General features: G+C 43.2%; 3 protein-coding genes across 3 annotated transcripts; 1 reads left to right on the top strand and 2 right to left on the bottom strand.

Annotated features, from left to right (window-relative positions):
• Positions 1-1,922: 1,922 nt before the first annotated feature.
• On the top strand, positions 1,923-7,818 carry gipr (gastric inhibitory polypeptide receptor). The gene is made up of 15 exons (XM_028419648.1): positions 1,923-2,255; positions 3,163-3,343; positions 3,586-3,682; positions 3,793-3,900; positions 4,405-4,526; positions 4,621-4,727; positions 4,803-4,956; positions 5,161-5,320; positions 5,403-5,463; positions 5,559-5,628; positions 5,743-5,831; positions 6,191-6,329; positions 6,407-6,448; positions 6,528-6,620; positions 6,714-7,818. Exons 2-15 carry the CDS (start codon positions 3,293-3,295, stop codon positions 6,975-6,977), a joined length of 1,557 nt encoding a protein of 518 aa, XP_028275449.1. The 5' UTR covers positions 1,923-2,255; positions 3,163-3,292; the 3' UTR covers positions 6,978-7,818.
• Positions 7,819-8,192: 374 nt separating this feature from the next.
• On the bottom strand, positions 8,193-11,684 carry LOC114444951 (THAP domain-containing protein 5-like). Its single transcript, XM_028419858.1, has 5 exons — positions 11,527-11,684; positions 10,145-10,328; positions 8,965-9,740; positions 8,697-8,883; positions 8,193-8,580 (listed from the first exon to the last, which is right to left on the bottom strand). Exons 1-5 carry the CDS (start codon positions 11,598-11,600, stop codon positions 8,461-8,463), a joined length of 1,341 nt encoding a protein of 446 aa, XP_028275659.1. The 5' UTR covers positions 11,601-11,684; the 3' UTR covers positions 8,193-8,460.
• A 224-nt stretch (positions 11,685-11,908) lies between these two features.
• ppp5c (protein phosphatase 5, catalytic subunit) lies at positions 11,909-18,190 on the bottom strand. Its single transcript, XM_028420602.1, has 13 exons — positions 18,059-18,190; positions 16,161-16,402; positions 15,549-15,696; positions 15,338-15,459; positions 15,195-15,260; positions 15,012-15,110; positions 14,782-14,887; positions 14,458-14,600; positions 13,856-13,943; positions 13,707-13,747; positions 13,426-13,604; positions 13,253-13,334; positions 11,909-13,134 (listed from the first exon to the last, which is right to left on the bottom strand). The coding sequence occupies exons 1-13, from the start codon at positions 18,153-18,155 to the stop codon at positions 13,072-13,074; spliced, it is 1,476 nt and encodes a 491-aa protein (XP_028276403.1). The 5' UTR covers positions 18,156-18,190; the 3' UTR covers positions 11,909-13,071.
• Between the last annotated feature and the right edge of the window lie 244 nt (positions 18,191-18,434).

The raw sequence follows: 18,434 nt of genomic DNA, 5'->3' as shown, positions 1-18,434 counted from the left end.
TATATATAACACATGCATGTCAAGTTGTCCTTCTTATCTGGATACCTGAAAGGAGGCAGGGTCTGACTGCCAGGAAACAGGCAAGAGGTGCTACAAGCCTGCAGAAAGTGTTTACACCTCTTCATATGTGTTTGTATAGAATCATACTTCAGCAAACCTCTGACAGGATCGTTAATATTTCGGAGTTTTGCCTGATGAGGTTCAGGGAGGACGGCGGTGTGTACACAGTGTGCTGAGCCGCAGGAATCTCAGCACTGTTAGGTCACCGGAGAGGCAGGTATGAGCCGCTGATAAAGCTGCTGCCGTGATGAAAAGAGCGGATCCCTCCCTCACATTCCACAGTGAGCTGAGCAGAGATAAAGGTGCTGTCTGAGGAGGCCTGAAGAGTCAGCACCTGGATCAAAACGCTCCAATTAAAAGAAGATCTATGATGTTCTGTCATGACTTCAGTAACCTGAACCTTTAAAGCACACGGCTGCCCCCTAGTGGTCACATCTGTGAACTGCAAAGCTGCACTTTGTGTGCAATCATACTGTATCTATGTATTTATTCCCTGTTATGAAATATCCAGTGGAGCCAGATGTCATTTAAAAGCATTATAACTCCCAAACCATAACCAGAGTGAGATGATAACTTTTATAATCATGTCATTAAACCTTAAATCTATTTGCAAATGGCTGCTCTGTGCTCTCTGTGCACACAGGAGGGAAATTAAACATTCTCTGCAGCTTTCTTCATCACAAACAGCCGGGACTCCCTTTAAATCTTAAAAATGATTTTATCTGGGACTAAATGAGGAAAACATGTCAACATGAACATCGATGGAGGCACAAACACACACACGCCTCCCTGGTCTGTGTTCAAATATTTGGTTCAGTCATGTGCATGTGACACACTGTGACTGATCTCAGGATGTGACAAGATCACCTAAAATATAAATTTTACAAAGAGCACATTCAGCAGATGAGGTCATTTAACTGACATGATGATAAACCCGTAAATGCCATAAACTCCATGTCTCAGCTTCGTGTACTGACGCTGTGTAATAAAGCTTTTTGCTCATTGTTAGACCATCTTTTGATGAAGAATAATTTCAAACAGATAAAGCACATTGATTCTGAGATGATGAAATATTTGTTGTGTAAAATTTGTTCGGAACTTTTGGTGTAATTTTCCTGATGGGACTAAGCACTGACCATTAATCACTCCGTGTCGCCTTCTAACGAGGATTAATGGTCTCAATCTGTATATGAATGGCGCCTGACAAAAAACAACAAACAACAAAGCGGCTACATTTCAGCTCAATAATTATCAGACGACAAAAAACTTCTCCAGAAGACAGAAGAAGAACACTCTCTCTACAAGACACTGTGTGAACAATATAAATAATGCAAAATAAAGATGTGTGACCTCCATACTGTGATTGTTTTTCTGCCATAATCTTAATCTTAATCTTAACAACAAACAGTCGTTCATGATGAAGACTAAGTTCACAGGGTAGCTGCAGGTAGCCTCTAAAATCAACAATTAATACTTTTTTTTTAGACACATCATGATGTGTTTAAAGTCATGACGTCATTTTCTGCTGATTCTAACAATGGATACCATCATTTAAAAATTAGCAGGTCTTTGAATGCACCACCCATCATCGCCCATCATCGCCCCCTCCGCCCACATAGAACAGATCTCCCCCATCAGCATCTCCTGTCTTCATATGCTCTTATTGAAATAATGTGTGTGTGTGTGTGTGTGTGTGTGTGTGTGTGTGTGTCATCAGTAAATATGGTCTCTTATGAGAAGGAGTCTTGTTATTCTATCCAGTAAAGCGTCACACAAGGATACCATGACTGTACAAATATTCCCTCACACACTGCGGACCAGTCTGTGTGTACATGTTGTACCCAGAAGGAAGGAAGAACGGACTCTACACTGAAGTTCATTTTTACGTTGCTAGAGATCATAGAAATCATGGAAACGTGTTCATTGACTAATGATGCTGCACGAGGAGGAAACGTTATTTATTGAATAGTTGATTTTTTTGAACTAGTGTAAGTTTCTGTAAGAGCAGCTGCTTTCAGTGACAGACACCAAACATCCTGCACTGCTAGAGCTGATCAATTAAAGACACACACACACACAGTGAGAGAGCAAGAAGGAGAGAGGAGAGGGTTGAGTCAGTTCTTTCCCTTCTAAACTGTATGATGTGACTGACGTCTGCTCCATCGCTGGATGTCTCAGTTTCTCAGGGAGGAAAGGTATGTTTTGTGTTTTTATGTTTTTATGTTTTTGTGTTTTTGTGGGTTTTTTGTACATATTTAGACAGATTATTATGAATGTTTATGTTTTTTCTCTTTGGGACAATTAGTCCCTAAGAATCATCATCATAATTCTCTATAACAGCAGTGATGTGGAGGATGGTTAGAGCTGTCGAATGTGAAGCAGCGATCAGAATGATGTGTGTTTAGGAGCATGCAGCGATCAGGAGCAGACAAAACAACCATCAGACCAGCCTCTTACACTCACTCTGATGCTTCTGTATGTATCTGTCTGTCCTTTCCTGTCTCAGTCAGTAACATTACACTCCTTGGACCTGGGACAGAGGTGGAGGCGTCTCTTTAAGTTCCAATAAACGTCACAGCTGCATAAATCTATTGTTTAAGGATTATTTAAAAAAAAAAGATGTTTAAGAGCTTTAGGCTGCCCTTCCTACTGTTAGAATGAACAGGCTGCCATACATAAGCATAGATATGCACATATAAAAATATGTCCGGTATTTGAGTATTTACATTCATTTCAGTTAATGATTATTATTAGAAATAATTCCGCGGCCTCTATGAGGATAAATCAGCATCGGAAATCACAATATCTAAGAGATTAAACAAGTTTAATGAGGTCATTCATAGTAAATAAATAGATAAGACTTCATATCTGACCATTTTTCCCATTAGTTCAGGCTGAGGTTTTATCAGATATTGAGTACATTTCCAATCATCTAGGGAGAATAATCAATAAATGTAATCAGTTTTTAAATATTTGTGATGTTATAAGTCTCTCGGTGGCATCCACACATGCATTTCTCCCTCTGTATTCATGCTGAGTGAGCGAATATTAACCTGCTAGACCCTACACACAATCAACATACAAAGTGTAACTCACCCACAGTAATGGCTGCTTTATGTCCACACTTCCAGAGTATCTCTGCTCCATGTGCTGGCCGCTAAATGACCTCTTTTCCTGGACTGGATTTTCCTGATGAGCCTGTGGAGCTCTGTGATGAGCCCTCAGCAGAGTGATGAAGGCCTCTCACACATTCCTCACCCTCTTCCTCGTCTACAGGACCCTGGTATGTGCCACAAAGACATCTCACTGATTGCACAGCAGCAGGTAGTGTCACCAGTTTAAACAAAATATAATCAAAAAATATCCAATGCTGATTTAATACACGTCAATAGGAGCATAGATTCTGAGAAAAGCAGCACATCCTTCCTGTTCTGTGAGTTCTTGGGTTGCTTTAGCGTCAGGTTTAGGTGCTTCAGTGTTAAGGGCACACATGGTGAGATGCTGTGTGTGTGTGTGTGTGTGCAGAGTGTATCAGGGAGGACTTTAGAAGATATGTGGATGGACTGGAACCACTACAGAAATGAGTGTCTGCTCCAGATGAGCACAGAACCCAGATTCAGCGGTAAGACGCACGTCTTGTTGATGTTAATTACCCGTCACCAGCACAGCTCTTTCACATATGCATCATTAAAAGTGAAACATTTTGCAAATTACATGCTGACTCCTCCCCAGGAGTGCACTGCGGTCGCATGTTTGACAGGTACGCTTGCTGGCCTGACGCACAACCAAACTCCAGCGCCAAAGTGCCGTGCCCCTGGTACCTGCCCTGGTACAAGCAAGGTAGAAACCCCCCATCATCCTCACTCACTCTGCTGATCAAAAGTGTGTGTTCCAGCCTGTGTGTGTTCCAGCCTGTGTGTGTGTGTGTGTGTTCCAGCCTGTGTGTGTGTGTGTTCCAGCCTGTGTGTGTGTGTTCCAGCCTCTGTGTGTGTGTGTTCCAGCCTGTGTGTGTGTGTGTTCCAGCCTCTGTGTGTGTGTGTGTTCCAGCCTCTGTGTGTGTGTGTGTTCCAGCCTCTGTGTGTGTGTGTGTTCCAGCCTGTGTGTGTGTGTTACAGCCTCTGTGTGTGTGTGTGTTCCAGCCTCTGTGTGTGTGTGTGTTCCAGCCTGTGTGTGTGTGTGTGTTCCAGCCTCTGTGTGTGTGTGTGTTCCAGCCTCTGTGTGTGTGTGCGTTCCAGCCTGTGTGTGTGTGTGTGTGTGTGTTCCAGCCTGTGTGTGTGTGTTACAGCCTCTGTGTGTGTGTGTGTGTGTGTGTTCCAGCCTCTGTGTGTGTGTGTGTTTCTGTAGTGCGTGATGGCTTCGTGTCGCGGGAGTGTGGCCCTGATGGTCAGTGGGCCACCAGGAACTCCAGCCTGACCTGGAGGGACAATTCTCAGTGTGACGCTAACAACAGCCAACAGAAAGCTCAGGTGCACACACACACACACACAAGAGAGAGGCAGACCGGCAGCGTCGTTTCCTGCTCACAGCATCCACCCACTTTTGTGTTATTGTTGTGTGCAGGAGAAGCAGATGATGGTTTTATCCCACTTCAGAGTCATGTACACGGTGGGTTACTGTGTCAGCCTGACCAGCCTCTCCCTGGCTCTGATTGTTCTTCTCTTCTTCAGGTGAACCTACTTTTGATATTTACATTCTTATTCATCTCTGATCTAAGCCGCTCTCTTGTGGTGTGATGTCTGCAGCAAGCTGCACTGCACCAGGAACTACATCCACATCAACCTGTTCGTGTCCTTCATCCTGCGAGCCGTCTCCATCCTGACCAGGGACGCTCTGCTGAGCAGAAACCCTCCGGAGTTCAGAGACGACAGCGACATCACAGTAGCACTCAGTGCCCAGGTCACACACACACACACACACAGTGACACACACACACAGGAAGGATTTTACCTTGGAAGCCTGGAAGCCGTTTATCAGGAGAACCTGTGGAAAGAAAACATGGATCGTTTCAGCGATGTTTTGTCAGCATTTGCATTGAGTGTTGTGCGTTGTGTATCCATGTTGTGTGTCTTGCACCTCATCTTGGTATCTTGTTGATTATAGGCAGTGTTGGGCTGCCGTGTGGCTCAGGTGCTGATGCAGTACTGTGTAGGAGCTAACTACTACTGGCTGCTGGTGGAAGGCCTGTATCTGCACAACCTGCTGGTGCTGATGGTGTTCTCCGAGAGCCACTGCTTCTCTGGATACCTGTTCATCGGCTGGGGTACACACACACACACACAAAGGACCGCACACAGCTCATACAGTGGCTGTGCTCCATGCTAACGTGTGTCTGTCTGTGTCAGGGACTCCAGTCTTATTTGTTGTTCCCTGGATCGTTGTGCGTTACCAGTTTGAAAACACGAGGTGAAGCTCTGCATTTTTACACTACGCTCACACACACACACACACACACACACACAGTTTCAGGCTAGGTGTACAGAGCACGGTGTGTTTTTCAGGTGTTGGGAGATAAATGAAAACCCGGCACACTGGTGGATCATCCGCACACCCATCCTGCTGGCCATCATGGTATTACACACACACACACACACACACACACACACACACACACTGACTGCAGAGTATGAGATTAACAAAGTTTGACGGCCATTTTGTCTCCTCTGCCTGTTTTTACCTCCTCAGGTGAACTTTTTGATCTTTATTCGCATCATCCAGATCCTCGCCTCAAAGCTGAGAGCCCATCAGATGAGATACTCCGACTACAAATTCAGGTATGCAGACAAGAAGTATGCAAACAGAAATGTTTCCAGGGGACCTCAAAAGGTGACGGACCCAGCTGGTGCCTGTTCGTCAGGCTTTTTAAAACTCAGACTGAAGAAGGACAGGCTTCTCTTACAGTATATATATCTCCTTATGTAACCCAGGGCGACATAAGCCACAAGAAGATGGCTATCTTACACAAACTGAATGATACATTATCAATAATTTCCCATCAAGCTCCCATGATGCTCTGCTGGAGGAAGGTAAATTCTTTATCCCTGCACAGCAGATATAAAACAGGCGTCCAACAAACGGCACAAACGGCTGCTCTTAGACGCCAGGAAGCATTATTGTGTGTTTTTCTCTCCAGACTGGCCAAATCCACTTTGACCCTGATCCCTCTGCTGGGGATCCACGAGGTGGTCTTTGCACTGCTGACAGAGGAGCACACAGAGGGAGTCCTTCACAACATCAACCTGTTTTTCCAGCTCTTCCTCAACTCCTTCCAGGTACCGACTGTTCTCCGTAAAGCACACACTCAAGACTAACAAGGAGACTTTGTAATCCCACGTTTTCCTCTCCACAGGGCTCACTTGTAGCCATCCTCTATTGTTTTGTCAACAAGGAAGTAAGTGTATTCTTGACGAGTGTTGCTACGTGTCCTCATGATTTTGACCCTGTTTCCCTCTTCGTTCACTCGCCTGAAGGTGCAGGCAGAGATAAAGAAAGTGTGGCAGAGGTGGAGGTTGGGGATGACTGACCTGGATGACCTGAGGAACACCGGCAGCAACACACCCCAGGTGGGACATGATCCACATCCGAACCCCTGAGACACAAACGACAGCACAGAGTCAGGTTATTTTACACATGCTGTAATATGATTTGTTACACAGGTCGGAGCTAGCGTGCCTCCCTCGAGTCAGGATCACCCTCTGTCTCCTTACCTGCCGCACGTCCACTGCCAGGAGGTCTCCCTCCTCTCTGACACTCCCCACAGCCCTGCTCCTCTTCATTCCTACACCCAAAACCACCACCACCACCACCACCAGGACCAGCTGGCCAACAGGCAGCTGAAGACCTGCTGCTATGCATCTACTCACAGAGAGGAGGAAGGAGGAGGAAGACAAGGAGGAGAGAACGAGGAAAGCTGCTGCTGAGGCCTGAAACATGAGTAAATATCAAAACAAAAACACTAAGAGACGCTCAGACTGTGACTTCGACTACTTCCTGATTCTGACTGATTGATGTCAAAAGGAAGAAAACTAAGAATTTTCATCTGAGGATAATGACAACAGAACGCCTCACATCCTGCAGCATTAATCAGACGCCAACTCACCCGCTCTAATTTTATTTCCTCAGAGGAAGAAATGTAACGTTCAGTCTTTTTCTACCTCTGGAACAGAGACGCGTCACATTAGAAACCCAACAATCCTACTGTGGGTTCGATAAACTCATAACACCAAACCTCATTTCACTCATCTAAGGTGTGCTTAGCTTAGTCATATGCCCATCTCCACAGATTTCAGGGCAGTTACACAAAAATAAAAAAAGAACCAAACACAGAACACATTAGTCCTGATCTGGAGCTAAAATTCACTCTCCTGTTGCAGATTTCCAAAATAAATCCCCCCCCCCCCTTCAGTGTTAAATCTTCTAATATCCAGATACACCTTTCAGTTGGATATTACTCACTCTGCTGCCACCTAGTGGGCAAACAGAGCCATTCAATGAACAAACAGATCTTTGTCCACACTCGAACAGGTGTATCAGTAATGGCTCAGTTCCACGAAGTATCCCAGCCAGCCATGACAGAGACAAAAGCAGGAATTCCCCACAGTGCACTGCAGCCATCACTTACTGTACACACACACACACACTTCCCCTGCTGTGAGAGTTGGGCTTGGCTCTAAACACACAACACTACCTGGTGTGTTGTTTCCCTGTACTACCTGTTTCCACATCTTAGCTGCATCTAATGTAAATAAAGAAGAACACCGCGGCAGCAGTACATGTCATCACACCCAACACTCCTCATAAACCTGCTTTAGGAGGTGACTAACGGCTGTGGGTGGATTCATTCAGGTTTCAGCTTGTTCAGTGTTACTTAAATTAGCTTCTGTGTGTGTGTGTGTGTGTGTGTGATGCTACACACACACACACAACCGTGGTGACTCATTTCTTTGGTTTTACCTGCCTAATAAAAGAAACCCTTCCTATTCTTACCCGCCTGGTGACCAAGGGACCAAAAATTCATTTCACCTTTCACCTTTGCCATTTTCTTAGTGAGCGCTGGACGTGCATTTCTTCACGCAACCACAAGGGGGTGCAAAGCTACGACAACACAGGTTCTTTCAAAACAAAAAACAATAATGTAACCAATACTGGAAGTTATTTTTAATCATATGTGCATTAATACAAACAAGAACTCAAACAGTCAGAGAAGGAGAAACCCTAAAAAAACACATTCAACATCGTCCCATTTTATCCTCCATACTTGTGCAACGCTCACAGCAGATGGACCAACAAACATTTCATACACAGACTCTACATAAGGCTTTGTTATTTTGTGTCCTTTTTTTTTTTGGTTTGGCACAGTGGATGGACAGATGGACAGCTGACATGTCTGCAGTCAGTCCAGCCTCACAGCTTTGCCTCCGAATCGTTCAGCGGAGTATACAAGTACGCAACATCATCCTCCTCGTAGATGATGGCCACAGTCTCACCTGGATCTGGCACTGCTGCACTGGTCTGTATGTAAGCCTGAGCGAAGAGAAGATACGGAAAAAGTGAGCGATGGAGTCATAATTAGTACATTTAAACAAGAAGATTATAAAATATTAACAACGATCAGTGTACACTTAGTTCTGGTTAAATACCCTCTCGAGCAGCTGCAGCCGCTCCTCATTCAGCAGGTTGCTCTGTCTAAGCTGGCTGACGGTGTTCTCCAGTCCTAAAAGCTTCTCCAGGTGCCGGCGGTGTCGCTGCTGCAGCACTTTCACCTTTTTCTGCAGCTCAGCCACAATGGCCTCCAGCTGCTCCTTGCTCAGACTGTTCTTGTGGTAGCTGGTCATGTGGCAGAAATAAAAAGAGACTGTAAAACTCAAATCTTCAAGATAAATGCCTTAAAACAAAGTCAGGCCTCACCTGTGCTCCTCCAGCCGATAATCCGGCTGCTGTGCATTGTCCTCCTCTGACCTGCCTTCGCCTCCCCCATCTGTGTCCAGCCTTTCCACAGTAAGGACCAGAGAGTTCGGAGAAGGAACCTCATGTTTGGACACTATTGGCAGAATGGATGCGATGGGCTTGGAGCTCAGAGCGGACGACAACACAGTGTCCGGGGAAAAGGTGAACTGCGCAGAGGTTTTGTTGGGTAGGATGTTTGGTATCGTCTCGAAGAAGGTGATGACTTGAGTTTCGCGGCCTTCGTGGCCATCTGAGAGGTCTTCAGTGGTGTAAGTCAGATCTTCAGCTCCATCAGAGACCACTGTCTCCTCTGTGCAGCTGAATGTGGAGTCATTCATGACCAGACTGTGGCCCTGAGATAAAATGGTTGCAGCAATTCCATTCATATGCTCATCCTGCCATTCACCAGCGGGGCATTCCGACATGAACACCACCTCCTCTATGTTCTCCTCAATGTCACTCAGATCAGCTTGGAGTAATGTCAAAGGGACATTTAAAGCCAGCGGCTTCAGGCCGGTCTGGAGGGAAGAGTCAGACTCACCAGCGTCGCTGGGCTCCACAATGCTGGCGGCCGTCTGTTGGGACGGCTCGACAGTGATCTCATACAGGTGCACCGTGTGCATCTCTGTGGAGTCATATGGCACGGGGCCGTCAATCGACACCGCTATGCTTTCATTACTGCTAGCTCGAAACCGCTTCGGATTCAGCTGGTCACCTGGATCCGTGCACACCCGTTTCTGGAAAAAAGGAGTGGTGTGTGTGTTAATAATAAACTTGTTTATAAAAAAAAACACTGCAGAGAGTACAGACTTTAATCAAGGCATGGCTGATCTGATTTATTTACAGTAGGTGTTTGAGATGAACAGCTCTGATAAATAAACCTGATAACAAAATGACTTTAACTCACACTCGGCTAAACACACCTGCTCTAGTGTGAGGGCTGCAGAATATTAATAGATTTCAAAAAGGAAGTTTTCAGCCCTACTTCAATTTCCATGTTAGGGTTAGTTAATCTTTAATACGATATAACCGACTGGAAGGAAAAGGTCGCTCAATTTTCTGATACAAGAGGTCAGCATTTAGCCAAACACTGACGACTGTTCTGCCCTAAAGTGACTCTCTGAATGTGGGCGGTCTTTACCTTTGAAACCTGGAAGATTGTGGGAACAGCATCACTCTCCAGGTAACGAATGCCCCATCGCACCTTGAAGCAGGATGGAGCGAAATGTTCATGGCAGATGTACTGATGCCGAGAGGGAGTCCAGTTCTCACGTCCCATGTTCCTCAGCCACTGCTGCAGCCGGACGGGGTCCTGCAGAGGAAACCTGGAACACAGCAAAGATTACAAACATTGCATCATGAAGATTTCTGAATAAATTCTTACTAATTATTTATATATACACCCACAGAGAGAGAGAATAACTGCATCAAAAACAGGATGCTTTACCTGAGCTAAACATCAGTGCATCAGGTTTGATGCGTTCAGGTAACTGTGGACTCATCACGTTTTAGCTTACGCCGTGTAATATTACCAAAGTGTTGTCATTTCCTGATGCTCCACGCAGCTTCATTTTACATTTACAGGGATGAACAAACTATAAAGAACACCCTTTAAACCACACATTTCAACACCAGAAAAGGGCATTTCTTGAAGAAAATGCAAGTTTGATTGCTGCAGCTGAAGCATTGCTCTGAATTGCTGGAGAATCAGAGCAAGTCAGAGCTTTGTATGCCTCTGTGTGTCAGCCTGTCACCATGGTAACATCAGAGGAGACCTCAAAAACCCACTCCAACTTTGAGAGCCTGGGTTGAAGGGCTCTCTCATAGACTCCCATGTTAAAAATGATGCAGAAATTGCTTCATATTTGAAAAATTATAATTTTTTGAAAAAAAGTTGAAGTTGGCCCGAAATGTCCTCTGTGAGGTGAACATTTTGAATGGCTGAAATTGGTCAATGTATGCTGAAGATACGCTGCGCCAAAAAACATACAGAAGAATAAAAAAAGAAGAAGACAGAGGGAGAAGAACAGATAATATAATCATATAATCAAACGAATTATGGACCCTTTCATATCGTCAGGGCAGTATTTTCCGTTTGTTAGCTACCAGATAAGGATGACATCATCACTACAGTCGATAAACTAAACTAAACTCACAAAACTAAAATAAAATAATATATAAAAAAAGTGCTAATTTCCAACATGTGAACAAAACATATAAAATAAACAGCAAAACTCGACCTTTAGTGGTAGATAGGCTTGTCAGAACCGTTCCGTCACTCTTTACAAACAGAAATCACGATTATGTCAAAGGTCAAAATAAAACTAAAATAAAAAGCGGTGAAAAATCATACATTTTATGACATTTGTTAACTTCAGCGGGGAAATTAATTACATAAAAACAGACGTTGTGAAAGAACAAGCCGTCAAACAGAACATAAGTTGCCTTAGGTGAGGTTGACGCTGGGCAGTGATATGATGAGTTTAAGCTAGCTGGCGAAAAGAGTTTAAATCAGAGTCTTACTTGTAGAAGCTTTTCCTGTCGTTGCTGCTCCCGGAATCATTCCTGCAGTTCTGTACCGAACAATATTTCGGCATCTCTGTCGGCTGCTGTAACAGCTGTTCTCTCCGTATCCAGCTCGGTTCACAACAAGGTGAAACTCGTGTTGTGTTTTCAACTCGTGTCGCATAGTGACGAAGCGTCATCAGCTGTTGGAGCGTGTGACGTCAAATAAACGCGACTGTCAAGCTTCCCGGAAATAGATATTTCCGTCTCTTCCTAACTGCGTTGCTAGTAAAACCTTTTGTTTTTATGTTAAATTTAATTAAATTATGTAGCGAATATTGTAAATAAATATGTGTAACGTAAATCCAAGTATGAGTTTATTAATAAAGATACCAGCTTCTTTCTAAAAAAATCACTGGACTGGCTTTTTTTTTATTCAATAATTTTTCTCCAAACATTACACAGAATCTTTAAATGATACAGTATATATACATACACATCAGTGTATTTTTTTATCTAAAAAGTTGAGGGCCATTGGACAATGCAGCTGTGCGTTTCAAGACAGGATTGCATTTTGGACGTTTGTGTACTGAAGAAATCCACATACGGGGGGAGGTCAACAAGTCACCGGTCATCAAACATGTATTGGAGACTAAGAGTGTCATCAGTGTTTGCTTTACACCAAAGCTAGTTTGGAGAGTAGAGTGTGCGGGAGCTGCCGGGTGAGTGGCACAATGACAATCAAGGATGAAAACATGGAGAGCAGCAATATCTTCCCCCCTCCACAACAGGAAGCAGTGCAGCAGTGCAAAATAAATGTTACCAGCTACATGACTGAACCAGCTAAATACACCACTAAATGGCAAACAGCACCTTTAAGAGTGTACCCAAGAGACAACCTCTTTTTTTTTGAGAGGGGGGGGGGCTGGAATCATAGGTGTCATTTTGTATTCCTGTAAAATAAACAAAAGAACCTGACATACTGTCGGGTGGTTTGAGAAACACTTGAGACATGCTGCTCTTAAAATCTGTTCACAAAGCTCTAGACTGTGTATGCAGGCCAACAGTACAATGCTAGGTTTCAGAGTCACAAGATGCTCCTTGCAAAAACTGAACAATCATTAATCAATACAGATCTTTGGTACATACCCGCTATTTGATGCCATCTGCTGAGTATATCAAACATTTAAAAACCAAGCAGCTCCAGAAGACGTATCTGAAATTCTCATGGTTGTTTTTTTTGTGTTGTTTTTTTATCAGGTGATGGAGCACATGAGCAGGCAAATGGATAAGAGATATGGGGATATTCCAGTTTGAACACGATTGAAGGTGACCAGTTGTGGACTGGGCTGGTCTAAGTGATCTCTTCCCTTCTGAACTACACCACAGATTTTTTTTTTGTGTGTGTGTGTGTACAACTAGTGGAAGTTTGCTGGGGAGAGGGATCCCTTAGGCTAAGCATGAACGAGAGCATGTCCAATCACTGAAAGGAATGAGGTGGTGGGGATGGTTTGGGGGGTCCGATGGGAGGTCATCAGTGTCACAGACAGGTTACAGTGGCCTCTACATCATTCCCAACTGCATTAGCGTGTTGGCATACGCCATGGGCTTGACATTCGGATGAGGCTGTAAAAGAAGAATGTGAGGGAGACATTAGATTCAGCCTCTTGCAAAGTCAAACGTGGGTTTCAGTGTGTTCATTTGGAAGTGTAAAATATTACAGAGTAGAGAGAAGAGCACTAACCACAGCAGTGAACTGGTGAAATTCTGGCTTGAGGTCTGATCCCCTGAGGTGGATATATGCTCCTTTGTTTCCCATCTGATCACTGCAGGACAAGCAAAACATTCATGTTCATGCACACAGCAGCCTCCTTATAAGATCACTCAGCCCTTTAATTGTCCATCATGATGACGTACCAGTAGTTGGGTGCTGAGAACACGGTGATGCACTTCCCTGAGTGAGTGACCTCGTATCCCTCAGCTTTGACCTCATGACTACGCACGATGAAGTCCAGCTTGTTCTGTTCCAGGAAGCGCTCCGTCACGTCTGGCCCGAACTGGCAACTCACTCCTCGCTTGCTGATCGACCGGCCATTCTGCCATCAAGGAGAACAATAATTATTGATCCGCAATCTGACATAAACAAGCAGATACTCTGACTTAGGCCTAAAAGGCATGTTGGCGGAGCATGGACCGACCTGAGGCTGTGGATCTGACCAGAGAAGATCACACATGGGACCTGTGGAAGAGAAGCGAAATGTGCTGAAAGGTTCCTCTCCTCTCTAAAAGATAGTTTCTTAAAGGCAGCATAATACTGAAGGCAAATCTGTAGTGTCTGAATTTCTACCTGAGTCTGGCGGCTGCCTATTCCTGTCAATCTTCCTGAGGTCGTCCAATGTGACGCCATCTTCACTGAACAGCCCTCCGTGCATTACCTGAGGTGGAGAATCAAACAGTGAGCAAGAACTGGGAGGACTTGACCAGAATTCCACAGTGCCACAACCAGACTGTGTTCATTACACATACACTACATTGTAGTTCATCAAAGGAAAGCATTTGGCCCTAGCTTTGTTATTCCCTTCATTTAAGGCAAATCGCCACAAGCCATTTTCAGATTATTTTATTTTTTTGGGCACCTCTCAACCATTCGTGCTCTACATTTTATTTCAAAAATCTTGCTTATTAATTGGAAGCAGGAGAAAAGTGAACCATCTGAGCTGAGCTGTGCTCCAAAAGTTAAGCTACATCATTTTCAGCTGGACGTAGTGTGAGTGTAGCAGAAAAACGAGCTGTACACAGTGCCTGATGCAACACCAGATGGTTCAGAACACAGTGTCCTTTTTTTAAAATCTCCACATCCAGACTTGATTTTAAAGACTACCATCCGATCACATGACCTGCTGAACAACAATTTTCACTTCTAATCTACCAAACCATCAATGGGCTTACCAGGACTTTCTTGTTGATGCATTGTGCAAGAGGCAACCACTGGAAGACCTCACTGAAAAGCTGAAACATCTGGGCTGTGTACTTCGCTTTGACCTCGCCTTCAAATCCATACATCTGGTTCATGTTGTCCGTCTCGTGGTTACCTGCAGGGATTGTATGTGGTGCAATAATATTTAAGTTCTTTGTAAGTTTATGAGTGGATACCAAATGAAACACGGCCACAAAAATGTGTAGAAACTATGACAATAAGCACACAGTTCTATGTGTAATATGTCATGTTATAGCAGCTGTTACACAGTACATTGGCAGAGTGAGCGCTCTCACCTCTAAGCAAGTGGAAGTTGTTGGGGAAGAGCAGCTTGAAGCCAAAAAGGGTAAGAATGACCTCAAGAGAGAAAGAACCGCGGTCCACAAAGTCACCATTGAACAGCTGAGTGTTATGGTTAAGCAGCATGATGGACAAGCTCTGGATTTAAGGCCCTTTGGCTGTTGTTGTTGTTGTTTTAGACACAGAACAGAACAATCAAAACCTGTCTGTAAAAACAGAAGGATACGTATGGGTTGGTGTCTGAAGGTAAGCCGTTCAACTTGAAGATGTTGAGGAGATCGTAGTATTGTCCATGGGTGTCACCACAAATAGTTATTTTCTCTGTCTGTGAGGAACAAAATAAACAGAAAATCTTCAATAAAAGTCCAAACAACCAATATTTTTACTCTATAGGACAGATAATCCTCACCTCTTTTAATGTGACTTCAACGAGACTTGGTAGCTTTGACAGAACATCTTTAACTTGCACCAAAATCTGAAAGAATATGAGAAGGTTTAAAGACACAAGTTTTCTTCAGTGTGTGTGTATATATCTGAATAAAATGTTTTTACCTGATAAGCACACTTTCTGTGCAGTTTCTTCTGGTCTTTGAACCAATCTATCATTTCATTCATGAACTTCAACGTCACCTTTCCATCTTCAAGTTTGGGGCCCACGTAGTCATCCTCAATCGCTGCAATACAAGAGCACACAAATACATTTTAGAATCAGTTTTATGTGCAACATATGTGTATGTGTGTCTATTAAAAGAAGTCATCTTACTCATGCTTTCAATGTCGAGGGAGTCGACAACAGATTTTTTGATCTCATCACTGGCAATGGCTCTCTCAAAAGCCTTCTGTTTCACAATCTTGTTACATTCCTGATACTTCATCTTGGCGTCCTTGTCGTTTGGTCGAACCCTCACTACCTGACGTCACAAGGAGGAAATGATATGAAATAAACGCAATGGTTTATCATCACCTGGCAAAGAGGCAAAAGTGACTCAGCATAGCTGCAAAAACACGACATAAACTTTAATAAAAGTATATTAAGGACCAAGTTTCCTCTCTTGCAGCATGAAAATACAAATATCTTAAGATCTTTGTTCTCATAGACCTTAGATATCATATAGATTATTAAATTATTACAATATTATATTATTATTATGACATTATTACAAGAACCACACAACAATAGACACCAAATTAGCTGTGGTACGAGTGCTTTCACACTGGATCTAATTGGCATCATGGCTGGATTAGAGGATAATCCCTATTTCAGGCTGTCAGGGCCACATAAAGAACAGATTGCGACAGGTCAACAGATGTAACTGGAGAGCTCTAACTTATTACTACTACTTACACTGCATACTTCTCATGCTGTATTTCTTACCGTCTCGTAATCCTTAAGTGCAGCTTTAAATTTGCCCAATGCCATGTTTGAGGTGGCACGGCGGTAATATCCCTTGATGTAGTTCTTGTCGACCTCCAAGGCCTTCGTAGCATCTGCCAGGGCATAACCATAGCACTCTGTGCGCAGGTACGCCAGGCTGCGGTTGCTGTAGTAGATGGCATTGGATGGATTGAGCTCCAGGGCCTCTGTGTAGTACTTGATAGCATTTTCATAGTCTTTCTCTGAAAAACAAATGTCACATCTTCACTGAATGAGTCTGTGATGAACACTCCTGTTTCATTGCTCAGTACGAGTGGGTGATGGGAAATTTAATCAGTGATGCAGACATGATTTATGTCTCCTAATTCGGTCAGACAATTGCATCCACAAACAGTATATCATAATAAAAAACATGTTAGACACAATATTACGTCCTCCAATTTAAATATTTACATCCACTAAGGCGTACCTGACAAATAAACTGTAAATAAAAACACTTTGGAGAGCAGATGAGGGCAGATTAGACTGACTTTTTATTTGTATCTATAAATAAAAAGTCAGTTTTTGTAAGATTAATCAGGAGGCAACATTGTTTTTCATGATATTCTTTCTCTGGAGAAACACATTTTGTTTTGAGATGGCACCGCTGCCTGTGTGAATGCCTATCAAATCGTATCATATGCAGAATAACAGGCAGTCTTTTCCTTGCACCTGCTCTGATTCATCACAGTGTCAACCGTGCAATGCTGGAGTTTCCCATTAACTGTTGGTACTCGGGTGGAATGAGGCAGACATCTGGTTGGTGTGTAAGAAACACTTGGTCTATTTATCAGTGCCTTACATTGTACAGACTTTTCTGATGAACACACACAATGTAAATAAAAATACTAATAAAATACTTTCATATAATATGTAATCTATATGTAATCTGTAATCTGGTTTTAAGGAATAAAAAAGTTTAAATTACACTGATCATATACATTCCATGCCCAGTGTTATCATATTTCTGCACATGTTTAAAAATAGATTATCGATTTTAAAAGTGTAGAATATCACTGTGACACAAATCCGGATGTATCGCATGTTAATCTACGTCTGTCACGTTTAATAACAGCTTAGTGCCATCTCAAATCCAAGCTGACACCATGACCTGCCTTCTTTACAGGTCTCTTTCTCGAACGTTTCTCAGTTACAATGCTGCGGATAACAAAGGCGAACATTCTGTGAACGTTTCATTCCAGTTTATGGTATTTGTGAACAGGCACCTGGACGGTCACCTCCATGGCCGCGGCCCCCACGCACACGCATGTTTGCATCCGCGACTGAAAACTCGCCGGGCCCGGCTCCACAAAAACATAATTCTATGAAATAAACTGACTATTCTGGAATAAAATGGCTAAAAGTCGTCGGGACACACAACACAAGATACTTGTAGTTATAAGTTTAGGATGTTTTGCCTCGCTGCTGCTCACACACATCCGCCGGTTAACAGAATATTCTAGGAGGTGCAACTTTAGCTTATATAAAACTGCACAATACGTGACATATAAACAATCAGATACGCGTTGAACACAGTAGACGGCCATGGTTTGTAAAACCCCAACAAAGTGCTAAATTCTGGCAGCTTGACTGTGTACTAAACATAACACCCGTGACAGCATGGGTTAAAAATCGCTGTTGCTGCTAGCTAGTTTCCATTCAGAGCCGCGTTAATCTAATGAATGGGCTTTACAGTTAGCATGCTCGCTGAGCAACGTTAGCTTAGCATCATAACTGCGTCCCGGCTGCGAATGAAGTATACAGCTGCACAACCACACCGCTACTCAAATTAACGGTCACATCTCTATCTGTTACAAACTGCTAGAAAAGCCACCGACTTGACAAGTCCTCCAAATTACCTTTGAAGTACTTATTCGCCTTCTCCTTGAGTAGCTCCGCATCATTACCTCCCTCCGCCATCTTCTTCTCACTGCCGTATTCCGATTCGTTCGCCATTGACTGGACAGTCGCAAAGTCTGTTTTTGCTCGAACTTTCATTTGTCGTTTATGCTCAGTTAATTTCACAAGAGGATTATATTATAATATATGTTATAATATTTCTGATCGATGCACACCACGAAAATTATTGTCTGTGCTAATTATTGAACAAGATAATTAAATGTTTTTTTTTATTTGAAATAAAATTAATAAAACTTTACTGCAAAGACCATAGATTCAACTAGATACATAATAATATAATATAATATAAATAATATAAATAATAATAATAATAAC

The sequence above is a fragment of the Parambassis ranga genome, chromosome 13 (assembly GCF_900634625.1).
Source record: "Parambassis ranga chromosome 13, fParRan2.1, whole genome shotgun sequence".
Classification (NCBI taxonomy): domain Eukaryota; kingdom Metazoa; phylum Chordata; class Actinopteri; family Ambassidae; genus Parambassis; species Parambassis ranga.
The sequence above is the reverse complement of the archived record's forward strand: the minus strand, read 5'-3'. Positions and strand labels throughout refer to the sequence as shown.

Excerpts from the sequence above, each read along its gene's own strand:
- ppp5c (XM_028420602.1), bottom strand. The coding sequence starts at position 18,155 with ATGGCGAACGAATCGGAATACGGCAGTGAGAAGAAGATGGCGGAGGGA. Across the intron at positions 15,460-15,548 it reads CCTCGACATTGAAAGCATGA|CGATTGAGGATGACTACGTG; the intron begins GTAAGATGACTT and ends CTTGTATTGCAG. Across the intron at positions 13,335-13,425 it reads TTCTCAGCACCCAACTACTG|TGATCAGATGGGAAACAAAG; the intron begins GTACGTCATCAT and ends CTTGTCCTGCAG.
- gipr (XM_028419648.1), top strand. The coding sequence starts at position 3,293 with ATGAAGGCCTCTCACACATTCCTCACCCTCTTCCTCGTCTACAGGACC. Across the intron at positions 3,344-3,585 it reads TCCTCGTCTACAGGACCCTG|AGTGTATCAGGGAGGACTTT; the intron begins GTATGTGCCACA and ends GTGTGTGTGCAG. Across the intron at positions 5,321-5,402 it reads ATACCTGTTCATCGGCTGGG|GGACTCCAGTCTTATTTGTT; the intron begins GTACACACACAC and ends TGTCTGTGTCAG.
- LOC114444951 (XM_028419858.1), bottom strand. The coding sequence starts at position 11,600 with ATGCCGAAATATTGTTCGGTACAGAACTGCAGGAATGATTCCGGGAGC. Across the intron at positions 9,741-10,144 it reads CAATCTTCCAGGTTTCAAAG|AAACGGGTGTGCACGGATCC; the intron begins GTAAAGACCGCC and ends CCTTTTTTCCAG. Across the intron at positions 8,884-8,964 it reads TATCGGCTGGAGGAGCACAG|CTACCACAAGAACAGTCTGA; the intron begins GTGAGGCCTGAC and ends CCACATGACCAG.